This window comes from Dipodomys merriami, unplaced genomic scaffold, assembly GCF_024711535.1.
Source record: "Dipodomys merriami isolate MVZ:Mamm:240054 unplaced genomic scaffold, mDipMer1.0.p SCAF_7, whole genome shotgun sequence".
In the NCBI taxonomy this organism is placed as follows: Eukaryota; Metazoa; Chordata; class Mammalia; order Rodentia; family Heteromyidae; genus Dipodomys; species Dipodomys merriami.
In genome coordinates, this window is record NW_027206290.1 from 30,787,983 (window position 1) to 30,801,444 (window position 13,462).

A 13,462-nucleotide genomic window follows, 5' to 3' on the forward strand; every position below is an offset into this window, starting at 1 on the left:
ATCACTTAAAAGTATTTACGTGTGTGTGTGTGTGTGTGTGTGTGTGTGTGTGTGTGTTCCTGTAGTATTAAAGGCCACATTTGATCCTTGATTGCTTTTATCCTGCAGGTGTCTGCTGTCCTTTGGGGGTGAAGGTGTATAGGTTGGGCTCTAATGGCATTCGGATCTACTGGCAAGCTTCCCGGGGCTCTGCCAACTATAGCGCTGACCTCTATGGCTCCAAAGGCATCTTCACGTGTGCCCCAAGTGTTGGCCTCAGTTTCTGTGATGTCACTGAAATTCCCTGTGGGGATGTATATACCGTGATGGTCTCACCAGTTGCTGAAACAGGATTGAAGCTTACTTTCTGTCCCAAAAAAATATATTCAGGTAAAGAACGTAATGGCCCTTTATTTAAAATCAACCCTTCCCCCTGTGTCCATACCTGTCACCCTAGCTACTCAGAAAGCTGAGATATGAGGATCAAGGCCCAAAATTAGCCCTGGCAGGCAAGTTTGTGAGATTCTTATCTCCAATTAACCACACAATAAACAACAACAACAACAAAAAAAAACACCTGGAAATGGAGCTGTGGCTCAAGAGTTAGAGTGTGATTCTTGAGTGAAAAAGCTAAGGGACAAAAATATAAAGAAATCTCAACAATCACACTTAATTGATGTGAGCTCTCTACAGATAAATATGAGCTCTCTACAGGCTTCAAGAGATCCTCCAAGTCTCTGGAATTGTGATGCTTTCTTATTATTTAATTTGGAGAGTTTCTTCTCATTCCTTCCCTCTCTTGTTCAGAAAAGGGACTAGAAGCTTACACTTAAATAGTAAGGAACATTTTAAATGATTTGAGCTTTGGGGATAGATATTTTTAACTTTGTCATAGAGATTATGTTAGACACCCAAGAATGTTGGAAAAATAGAGATCTGAACTTAATTGTTGTTGTTGTTTGTACCAGTACTGGGGTTTGAACTCAGGTCCTAGGTGCTATCTCTTAGTTTTTTCACGCAGGCCTAGTGCTTTACCACTTGAGCCATAGCTCTGCTTCTGGCTTTTTGGTGATTATATGGAGATAACAGTCTTATGAACTGTCCTGCCTAGGATGGAATCCTTAGATTCCATCAAACTGGAATCCTCAGATCTCAGTCTCCTGAGTAGGATTACAGGCATATGCCAGAGATGCCCAGCTTGAACTTTTATTTGAAACTAAGAATTATGACTGCTGGTAGAAGATCAGAGAAAAAGAAATCTATAAATCATAAAGTAGGTTTGGAAAGATGTGTGGGCCATCTGTGATCACAAGACACGGCAGTCAGCTGTACCATCATAACTGAGCTGAGAGGAAAACATTCACAAGTCTCCCACTGTTCTAGTACCTTCTGCCACCTTGCCCAGGGCACAGTCATCTATTTTCCATGTATTTCTAAAGGAAAAAAAAAAAGAGATATGGAAGCACTAGAGCCTTGCAGGTAAACTCAGAAAGATGATCCAGTGGCTCAGAAACCTTTATTAATAAACTATGAAAAATTTCTCATTAAATGTACCCTGACAAGAGGTTCAAGATGGCTCTTAGTGTTGGAACAAGGCCAGCTCCTCCTGAAAGCATGTCCTCAATGACCTTGAATGTCATGCTCTGATTCCTTGTCTTTTCATTACCTTGTCCCCGAAGCAAAGCTCTATGGGAAGAGACAGAAATAGACTCTTGGGGGGTGAGAACTAGCCCTTAGGTTGAAGAGCCTACAGCTCAATGACCATATTTCATCTCATTTGCCTAATGTTATGCAATTTATCAAGTGTTGCTGCTGTTTATTTTGTTAATGTTCACAATAACCCTAAAAGGTAGAGTCTGCAGATTTTATTAGCTCCAATTAACAAAAACTGAGTCTCAGTGGTCCTCAAATCTACAACCTTTCTGTTCTCCTAATCTCTAAATTCATAGTCACATATTTTTTGTTTGTTTCTGACTTTGAATTTTATTATGTTGTCTATACTGGCCTCAAACTCCTGAGCTCAATTAATCGTCGGCTTCATCCTCTGGAGTAGTTGGGACTATACAGGTGCATGCCTTCATCTCAGGTGCCTAAGTCCATATTCAGACCTGATACTTTCCACCTGGAGGTTCCCCCTGACAAACTCCTCAAGGTAGAGATTGGGGGATTGTGGCTCAAAGCCAGCCCAGGCAAAAAGAAGTTTATGAGCTTCCATCTCCACGAATGGCTGAATGTGGTGTCACATGCCTGTCATCCCAGCTTTAGGGGAAGCATGCAGTCGTGAACCCCAGCCACAAGGAGGAGCACAGCCAGTCCAGTGCTGGTAGCTCAAGCCTGTAATCCTAGCCACTCAGGAGGATGAGATCTGAAGCTTGTGGTTTGAAGCCAGACTAAGCAGGAAGGTTCGTTGGACTCTTTAGCTCCAATTAACCATCAAAAACCAGAAGGGGAGGTAGGGCTCAAGTGGAAGAGTACCAGCCTAGCAAGCACAAATTCCATCCTCAGTATTGAAGAAAAGAAAGGAAAAGAAAAAAGAATAGGTGAATTGATGTTTATAATTGCACAGCTAAGTAAATGATCTGATGAAAGTCTTCCCACCTCCTGGCTCCTTAGCATTCCATAGGCTAGGCATGTGGCTTAGTGGTAGAGTGCCTGCCTAGCACGCATGAAGCCTTGGGTTCAATTCCTCAGTACCATATAAACAGAAGCTGGAAGTGGCTCAAGTGGTAGAGTGCTAGTTTTGAGCAAAAGAAGCTTAGGGACAGTGCCCAGGCCCTGCGTTCAAGCTAAGGACTGGCAAGAAGAAGGAGGAGGAGAGGAAGAGGAGAAGGAGAAAGCAACAGCATTCCTCTGGTGGCTTGCCACCAGAAGTCCTTGTTAGAACTCATCCAGATACCCTTTGGTTAGGTGCCCTATCAAGTCTGAAGCTCTTCACTTTCACTAGACACAAGTTAAAAATTCACCTCTGCTCTGTCTCCTTGGTATAAAACAAACATGGCTTTCATGTCTGCCTGTTGGAGGCAATATCAGTGGTGCCTTATTTTGGTCGTTGGGACAATTTTGTAAATAATAATTAGGAAATACTATTTATTAGGTGCCGTGTGCCAGGCACTATCCTAAGAGCTTTACACATATAAACTTAGTCCTTACTGCAAATCTGGCTTCAAATAGATATTCTTATTCCTACCACTCTATAGATAAATTGAGGCACAATGAAATGATTTGTCCAAGGTACCACCTTTGCTTAACATCCAAATTTGATCTTATTCATCGTTGATTTACTTTACTCCTGTGTGTGTGCACTGGTATAAGGGTTTGAACTCAGGCCTCAGACTCTTGTTCTGGTGCTCTACCACTGTGAGCCACTCCTCTAACCTGGCATTTTTTTCCTGATGTATGCCTCCACCTCAAGTGCAATTAATTGAAGATGGAGTCTCCCAGACTTTTCTTCTTGGGCTGGCTTCAAACCATAGTCTTTCAGGTCTCCGCTCCTAAACCAACACCCTTCTTCCCTCCCTTTGTTTTTCTTTTCATCTTCCTTCTGTGATACTAGGAATCTGACTGAGGATCTCGTGTATATCTACTACTGAGCTAATATCCTCAGCCCTTTTTCATTGTATTTTGAGACAGTATCTTAGCAAGTTGCAAAACCCTCTTATACCTCTGTTTCTTAAGGATGTGGGATTACAGGTGTGTGACACCACCCCTGGTCCTTTTAGATTATTGCCTCAATCTTAAATACATCAACAAATGCATTTTTCAGTGCTTGTTTTTTTTTTTTTTTAATTGTAGTAACCTGCTCTGGAAGTACACTGGGAATGGGTAAGTCATTTTTCTCATAAATAATTAGAAGAGGGCTGGGAAGGTGGCTCAGTGGTAGAGCACTTGCCTTGCATGCTCGAGGCCCTGGGTTCGATTCCTCAGCACCACATAAGAAAAAAGCCAGAAGTAGCACTGTGGCTCAAGTGGTAGAGCGCTAGCCTTGAGCTGAAGAGCTGAGGGACAGCACCCAGGCCCAGAGTTCAGGCCCCACAACCGGACCCCCCCAAAAAAAATAATTAGAAGAAGAAATTAATTAGAAACAAATAATTATTGGTGCATTATGGAGTTATTTAATGAAGTTAGGTTTGAAACTGAAGGTACATTAGTCAGAAAGCCAAATTCTTTCATTGATAACATGTGAATTCTGCTCTCTTCTTTCCATTAACCTTCCCTCCCTTAGTATATATATATATATGTATATATATATGTATATATATATATATGTATATATGTATATATGTATATATGTATATATATATTACCTGCTCTCAGATTCCACTAATTGAGATTAATTCCTTTGCATTGTGAATGCTTTTTAGTCTTCTAGAAAGTTGTTGTTTTTTGTTTTGTTTTCTTTTTGGAGAGGCAACTGTTTAACGCTTCCTGCTTCTGAAGTTGGTTCCCAGCTCTACTGCCTTGGAATTCTCTCGAGAGTTTGAAATTAACTGATGCCTGGGCTCTCCCTCCAACTACCACCATCAAGTCTACCTCCCCCCTGGTGATTCTAAATGGTGTAGCCAAGGCTGCATTAGAACCATTAGAACAGGGCTCTTCCAACTGTGCATGCAAATGACCGGCACCTTGTTAAAGCTGAAGTCTAATTGGTTAGGCATGGTAGGGTCTGAAACTTGGTACTTCTAATAAGGTCTGTCCACTGCTGGCATAGCTCATCACTGATCTGGCCACACATAGTGCATAGTTAGAGGGGATTCCTTCCTGCCTTCCTCCCTCCCTCCCCTCTCAACCCTTCTTTCCCTCTTCTTCCCTTTCTATTTCTTTCTATTTGGCACTACTGGGGTTTGAACTCAAAGTCTTGTGCTTGCTAGGCAGTCTCACACTTGAACTATGCCCCCAGTCCTTTTTGCTCTTGTTATTTTTCAAAGAGTCTCATATTTATTCCTGGAACAGCCTATTTACCTTTCCAGATTAGCAGGGATGATACACACCAACTTTTTGTTGTTTAGATGGGGTCTCTCTCTCTCTCTCTCTCTCTCTCTCTCTCTCTCTCTCTCTCTCTCTCTCTCTCTCTCTCTCTCTCTCTCTCTCTCTCCCTCCCTCCTCCTGCTCCTCCTCCTCCTCCTCCTCTCATCTCCTCCTTCCTCTCCCTTTCCCTCTCTCCCTGTCCCTCATGCTGGTACTGAGGCTTGAACTCAGGGCCTTATGATTTCATTTGGCTTTTTTGTTCAAGGCTGGCTGTCTACCACTTGAACCACACCTCTACTTCTGAGATGGGAGTCCCTTGAATTTTTTTTTGCCGAGGTTGGGCTGCAGAATTCAGTCTCTCAAGTAACTAGGATTACAGGCATGAGCCAGGATACATAGCTGTTTAAAGGGATTTTTTTTTTCACAGCCTGCAGAAACATAGATATTTGCATCTGGTGTATATGGAGGGGCATGCTTTGTGGAGAAGAGGGCTACTGAAGGAAGTAGGAGAAAAGGGAGCCCAGAGTGTCTCTTCATTTTGCTCAAGAAGATCCCATTTACCCCAGGAGGTTACTCTTGAGCATACAGAATAGTGGAGAGGACCCGTGGAGCTAAGTAGGGTGACATAGTAAGTAGCATATGTTGCTTCTTGAGGAATCCTTGCTACACTCCTCTAGGGGATGGTTTGGTTTGGGGCGGGGGAGGGTGGCACACAGGAACCCTCCCAGGACTATGAATCTACTATAGAACTCACCTTCAGCTACCAGGCACACATGGCTAACTTCAAGTGAGAGCGGAAATGAAGCCTTCCTGCCAACAAGCCCAAGGGACAGGCTGGGCTGAGGGGGCTAGCACCGCCACCCAGCACCTCCTTCCACCACAGGGTGTGAGTTTGGAGCCTCTCCCACTGCCTGTTCAGTCTATTGCTTCCGAGAGCCCAGCGGGGATACACTTTCCTGTCCCACCTGCAGGTCTAAAATAAGCACAGTCCCTACCAATTTTGCAAGTGTGTTTTGTTTCTTGTGACTACAGGAAAAACAGACCTGGCTTAATGAAAACAAACTGAGGAAGAAAATAAAAATGTATTTAGGAGCTGTAGTTTCATAGTAGAACATGTGTTTAGCATGTGCAAAACCCTGGGTTTGATCCCCAATACTACCACCAGAAGAAACAAAAAAGGAACCTTTTCAAAAGGCCTAGTTTTCAGCAAAAGGCACATGAACCTAGGACTGCAGTCCTAAAATGTAATTCTAGTTTTATGGTTGTTTTATATGGATCTTCCCTTGAGCCATAAGGAGGGTAGTAGAAGTGTCTTGGGAGCCTACAGAAGGTGAGAGATGATGTATTATCTCTTGGTCTTCCTTAAGATATTGTTAAAATAAGAGTGACAATGCAGTGGAGTATGGGTAGCTCACGCTTGTAATCCTAGCTACTCAGGAGGCTGAGATCTGAGAATCATGGTTCAAACCCAGCTTGGGCAGGAAAAGTCCATAAACCTCTTATCCACAATTAACCACCAAAAAGCCAGATGTGGAGCTATGGCTCACGTGGTAGAGTACTAGCCTTGAGTGAGAAAGCTAAGGGACAGTACCCAGGCTGTGAGTTCAAGTCCCAGTATTGGCTGGCATGCACACACACACACACACACACACACACACACACACACACACACACACACACAGGTGCAATGATGCTTTAAATAAACTCTTGGAAACTATTATTCCCAGAATGCACTACTCAGCAGCACCAGAGAGCTTGTTTAAAAATGTATATAATCTGAGCCAGATGTGGCCAGGAAAACTCAGCCTTCGAGCAAAAATCAATCATCTCTTAAAATAGATTTTTTGTGTGTGTGTAGAAATCCTGCAAGATCTTCAAAAATCAAAAGTAAGCCAGGTCATCTGAGGTTCCTCTACAGGAATACGGAAATCATTATATCTGGGAGGAAGTTCCTGCCTCCAGTTATAGTCTCCACCCTGAACACAGGACAAGTCAAATCAGAACCCAGGCTGACACAAAACTGAAGGATATGCTCAGGGAAGCTGTGGGGATCTTGTTACTTTAAGATGTTTGGTCTGACTTGCCTCTGGGATTATCTTAAAGCTTGTCATGACATGAATTGACTTTCTAAGCAATAGATCTAGATTCATATCTGTGTGTGTGTGTGTGTGTGTGTGTGTGTGTGTGTGTGTGTGTGTGTGTGTGTGTGTTGCTAATGGGATTGGAACTCTGGGCCTCATATTCTCACTTAGATTTTTCTCTAAAAACCAAAAGGTTAGTGATTTGAGCCATACCATTACATCCTGGATTCAGAGTTTATTGTTATGATTTGTCCATAAGTTTCCTAAATTCTCTCTAACCTGTATTTAGGTTTCTTTATAGAAAAATTGGAATAAATAATAATTACCTCATCAAACATAATCATTAAATGAAATGTAAATTTCTGTACTCAATGACATGTCCATACTAAGTAACCAATAAGTGGCAGTTATTAATTCAACAGGTATCAATTTAAAGTCACATCATACTCATATTATGAACCAGTTATTAATTTAAAAAATTATAGCCAGGTGCTAGTGGCTCATGCCTGTAATCCTAGCTACTCAGGAGGTTGATATCTGAGGATCTCTGTTCAAAGCCATCCTAGGCAGGAAAGTCTGTGTGACTCTTAATCTCCAATTAACCACTTCTGGGAGTGGTTCTGTAGCTCAAATTGGTAGAGTGCTAACCTTGAACAAAAAAATAGCCCAGGGATAGTGCCTAGGCCTGAGTTTAAGTCCCACAACCAACCAAAAAATAGTGTGTGTGTGAGTGTGCGTATATGTGTGTATGTATGTACATTTAACCAAGCAGTTTATTAATACATCTTGAGCAATGTCACCTTTTTCAACCTTCTCATTCATCCCTCCCCTACTACCCCTGTTATTGATATGTTAATGTGCTACTTCTAACTATGGTACTTGTATTTTAACCTTGAAAACCAATACCTCTAGAGTTTGCTACTCATCAGTGTCACCAGAGCTTGTTCGAAATGTATGATCTGGGAACCCAGACACTGGTGGCTCACGCCTGTAATCCTAGTTACTCAGGGAGGCTGAGATCTGAGGAATGGTTTAAAGCCAGCTCAAGCAGCAAATCCAAGAGACTCTTATCTCCAATTAACCATCAAAAAGCCAGAAGTGTGGCTCAAGTGGTAGGGTGATAGCCTTGAGTGAAAAAGCCAAGCAAGAGAGGGAGGCTCTGAGTGCAAGTCCAAATACATACATATACACAGCAAGAGAGTGAGGAGACACACACACACACACACACACACACACACACACACACACACACACACACACACACACACGTCAGGAGGACCATGAGTCTAATACTATCCTGCAAGAGCCCCCAAAGCTAAGATTAAGCTTGGTTATCTAAGGTGCCCTCCTTAGCCCTTATGGTACCCTAACTACTGCTTTTTTTTTTTTTTTTTGGTCCGGTCGTGGGGCCTGAAGTCTGGGCCTGGGTGCTGTCCCTCAGCTCTTCAGCTCAAGGCTAGCTCTCTACCACTTGAGCCACAGCACCACTTCCGAGTTTTTTCTTTTTGCTTATGTGGTGCTGAGGAATCGAACCCAGGGCCTCATGCATGCAAGGCAAGCACTCTACCACTGAGCCACCTTCCCAGCCCCACTACTGTTTTTTTTTACACTGTTTCTGGTCACAAACAGCAGCAGCAGCAGCAGCAGTTCTGGAACCCTTATAGAAATGTAGTTGCAGAGGTTTTTCCAAATAACTATTGATGTAGCATTCTGGAGCAGGGCCCAGCCATCTTTGTTCAAACAAGCCTTCCAAGTGATGCTGATGTACCCTAAAGCTTGAACACCATGGCTCTAATTCAGGAAAGCTATTTATTTTGATGCTTGAAAGTTGGTGCAGGTTGGAAGAGAAAGGAGAAGAATCTATTTGCAATGACAGGCGGAGGGGCTGGTGTTTGACATCTCTCTGTGAGACAATCCTTACCTTTGGCATACAGTTTGTTTCAGTGTCAACTGAACATGCAGGGAATTTTTAGAACACTTTTCTTTCCTCAGCTTCTGTGGTAGTTGAACAGGTTTTAGGTTTGTAGATACAACTGGCTGAATGGGCAAGCAGGGCCTGAGGGTGGAAGGGAATGCTACTTACCCTAAGTCTAAGAAGCCCCAAAGATATTCTTTTTTTTTAATTCTTTTTTTTTTTTTTTGGGTCCAGTTGTGGGGCCTGAACTCTGGGCCTCGGCACTGTCCCTCAGCTCTTCAGCTCAAGGCTAGCGCTCTACCACTTGAGCCATAGCGCCACTTCCAGCTTTTTTCTTTTTGCTTATGTGGTGCTGAGGAATTGAACTCAGGGCCTCATGCATGCAAGGCAAGCGCTTTTACCACTGAGCCACTTTCCCAGCCCCTTTTTTTTTAATTCTTATTTTTAGATCTGAGGACTGGACTCAGGGTGTTGCATTTGCTAGACAAGCTCTCTACTACTTGAGCCACACCTTTAGTCTATCACTTTTAGTTTACTTTTATCAGATAGGGTCTCGAACTTTTGCCTAGTCCAGCTTCAAACCATGATCGTCCTTCCACTGTGGGTCTGAGAAGCCTGAAAACAAATATGTACCACCACATCTGGCTCAGAAAGACTCATAGGGAGAATTCCATGAAGCAGGAGAGACTCACCCTGGTTAGTCAGAAACGCTGGTCAGTTCAAACAGTGTGTCCTTTGAACCATTCAGATTGTCCCATTTCCTCCTTACTTATTATATGGTGCTGGAAAAAAACCCTCACATTTCAAATTAAAATTCTAATCTCAGGAACATTCATACTTTTCAGTTTAAGAGAACACCTGCATATTTCCTTGATCTTTCCTCTTCCTTTTCAGTGATTTACAGAGGGAAGAGAAATGCAGAATGACATTGGGACCCCTGAATAAAAACAGGGACTTGACTGAGTAAGTAATATAAATTGATTTTGTATGATTCTACAGCAAAAAAATGTTTTTTTTAAAAAAAACTCTCCTTATTTCTTTTGCAGAGTTGTCTCAACTTTTTAGTAGTTAGAGATGGAAAAGATCCAAAATGCTGCTAGGATAGGAAAAGCTCATTTTTGGCTTCCTAGAAGAGTAACTGACTCTGCTTCCAGAAGACAAGGTCAAGTGTGTCATCAGCTGCAGAGGAGTTCATGATAAGCTGCTCAGAGGACTCTATGGAAAAATGGTTCCAGAAAAGTCCCTCTGGAAAACAGCCAGAGTGAGCCAGCATACTCCAACAGCCCTGAAAGCATAAAAGCTCTGCTTAAGCCAACTTTTCCTGAGATTTCACATCCAGACACACTACAGACTCTTTTTTTTTTTTTTTGGAAACAGCCCCTTTCTATCCCTTGCTGGGATTACAGGTGTATTCTACTGTCTTCTGCTCTATATTACAGACTTAACACATCTACTTCGTGAGTGTACCATTAACATCAGCAATTGCAATGCAGCCCGCTAGCCACTGGAGGATTAAACAAAAACGTTCACTCCCAGAGAAATCAAGCCACACAAGGACAGCCCTCATCCCCAGCTCAGCATCCACCAGGATATTGGGTTGAATAACAGCAGCTGCCAGTGGTAATAAACTCTCTCACTGCAAGTTACCAGGGAAGCTGAACTGCCTGCAGAGCTCTCAGAGCCAATCTCTGTCACGTGACTTGACAGCTGGAAAAGCAGAGCTGCTGTTGTTCATCTGTTGCTCTAAAGATTGCTGGCCTACTTTCTGAGTGAGCAAAGGTGTCAGATGGAGGGGACACAAAGGCAGGGCCTCAAAATAAAGCAGACAGGCTGGCATAGGTGCATCTTTTCAGGGGCAGATTGTCAGTCTTGTTGGCTTTGTAACCGCTTTTCGCATCTTTGGAGAGGAAAGGCGATGATATATAACATAAATCTGTTGTTGTATCTAGAAAAATGTTTGTCCTTTGAATACCAGGAGCTTAATTAAAAATAGTGTGAGTGCCAGGTGCCTGTGCCTCATGCCTATAATCTAAGCTACTCAAGAGACTGAGATCAGAGGATTTCAGTTAAAAGCCGGTCCAGGCAGGAAAGCCTGGGAGACACTTACCTCCAATTAACCACACACACACACACACAGCCAGAAGTAGAAGTGTGGCTCAAGTGGCAGAGCACTACTAGCCTTGAGAAAAAGAAAGAGACAAACAAAAATCTTTTGGACAGGGCCCAGGCCCTGAGTTCAAGTCCCAGGACCAAACCACATACACACACATACATACACACACACACACACACACACACACACACACACACACACACACACACACACAGTATGAGTAGTAGTTATATGTAACACATATACATATACACGCAGTGTATGCATGTATGAGAAAGAGAGAATATGTTTAGCCCCCCCAAAGCATGATTATGGATCCAAGGATGTCTGTGGCTGGGAACAATTATAAAATGGGACCAAGCCAGGCGCTGATGGCTCAAACCTGAATGCTAGTTACTCAGGAGGTTGAGATCTGAGGACCACGGTTTAAAGCCAGCCCATGTTCCAGCAGGAACATTCATGAAATTCTTATCTCCAATTAGCCACCAGAAAACCAGAAGTGGTAGAACACTTGCCTTGAGCTGAAGAGCTGAGGGACAGCACCCAGGCCCAGAGTTCAAGCCCCACAACCAACAAAATAAAATAAAATAAAATAAAATGGGACCAAGCTGGGTGCAGGTGGCTCATGCTTGTAATCCTAGTTTACTCAGTAGGCAGAGATCTGAGGATCACAGTTCGAAGCCAGCCTGGACAGGAAAGTCTGCAAGTCCCTATTTCTACTAAATTACCCCTCCCCCCCAAAAAAGCTGGATGTGATGCTGTGGCTCAAGTGGTAGAGCACTAGCCTTGAGCAAAAGAAGCTCAGGGACAGCACCGAGGCCCAGAGTTCAAGCCCCAGGACAGGCCAAAAATAAACCCCAAACATTATCACGAAGTTATAAGGCCAGCATTGGAAGGAAAATAAATGTGCGTCCTTTCCCTTTCTAAGGTAGCCTATTGAAATCTAAGAGAGAAAGTAACATAGTTTGTCTATAAGACTCATCAGCAAATTAGGTGTGGTAGTACATGCCTAGAATCTTAGTTTAGGAGGCTGAGGTGGGAGAATCTTCAGATTAAGATCCAGCCTAAACTACATAACAAAACCTTGTTTTAAAAAAGGTGGGACTGAGCCTGGACACTGCTAGCTCTTGTTTTTAATCCTAGCTAATCAGGAGGCTGAGGTGTGAGGATAGTGTGTTGAAGCCAGTTGGAGAAGGATGGTCCATGAGACTCTTATCCCCAATTAATCACCCAAAAGCCAGAAGTAGAGCTATGATTCAAGTGGTAGAGTGCTAGCCTTGAGAAAAAAGAAAAGAAAAGCTCAGAGACAGCACCCAGACTCCAAGTTCAAGCCCTAGAACCGGCATACCACAAAAAAATTAAAATTAAATTAAATTATATTAAAAAGGGGGTCTGGAAGCATGGCACCACAATAGAGCTCCTATCAGGCAAGTACACCGCCTGGAGTTCAAATTCCAGCAGCACCAATAATAAATAAATAAATAAACAAGTAGAGAAACATAATGTGCTACTGATAGTAGACTCATCCCAGAGTATCTGCACTTAGAAAAGACACTGATTTTTTTATATTAAATTTAAAAAATTGTCAGTTGTGGGACTTGAAATCAGGGACTAGTCACTGTCCCTGAGCTCCAAGGCTAGCACTCTACTTCTTTGAGCCACACCATCACTTCCCTGGGATGGGGAACTTTGACCTGTGATCCTCAGATCTCAGCCACCTGAGTAGCTAGAATTACAGGCATGAGCCACCAGTGCCTGGCTTTTTAAAATTGTTATTATCCAAGTGATGTATAGAGGGGTTGCAGTTACATAAGTCAGGCAAAGAATACATTTCTTTTTTGGACAGTGTCACTCCTTCCCTGGCTCCCTCCCAGTTTTTCTCCCTCCCATCCCCGCCCACAAATTGCATAGTTCATTTTCAACATAGTGTCCAGGGAGTACCACAGCTATGTTTGTTCACCCATGGGACACTGGTTCTTTAAAGTGGGGGGGGGGTGCATCAGGCAGCACATAGAAAGGGGCTGAGTGCACTTCACTGTTGCTCCTAAACATCAGAGAGTCTCCCCAAGCAGAGCAAGGTGCAGTGGTATCACTCAGAGCCTCATTATCCACATTACTCATCAATTATTAGTGAAGAAAATCTGGAAAACACAATGGAGCATAAGCCACTTGGCCCAACTCTTGTGCTTGTACATTTAGCCCTTTGTTATTTTGCATTTCTTTGGTTTTGTAAATTATAAGAAACAGCTTTTGATCTCTGGCCAGCGTTGGATTTTTACCTTCAGTCTGCTGTGTCATGAGACTCTGAATTCATGTTTTAGTTTGTTTAGTAAGCCAACTAGAGGCCACCTAGAGAAAGAGTCTGGGAAAGGAAAAACCCTTACAGGCAAATAGATCCGGATCCTGATT

At 43.0% G+C, this 13,462-nt stretch overlaps 1 protein-coding gene across 1 annotated transcript in view; it reads left to right on the top strand.

Moving 5' to 3' along the window:
- The window catches only part of Fndc7 (fibronectin type III domain containing 7), a 35,621-nt gene extending 25,755 nt beyond the window's left edge, over positions 1-9,866 (top strand). The window contains exons 10-12 of the mRNA XM_070007387.1: positions 109-369; positions 3,772-3,801; positions 9,835-9,866. Of these exons, the coding sequence (XP_069863488.1) occupies positions 109-369; positions 3,772-3,801; positions 9,835-9,866 (323 nt within the window). The remainder of the gene's footprint in view (positions 1-108; positions 370-3,771; positions 3,802-9,834) is intronic.
- Positions 9,867-13,462: the final 3,596 nt, after the last annotated feature.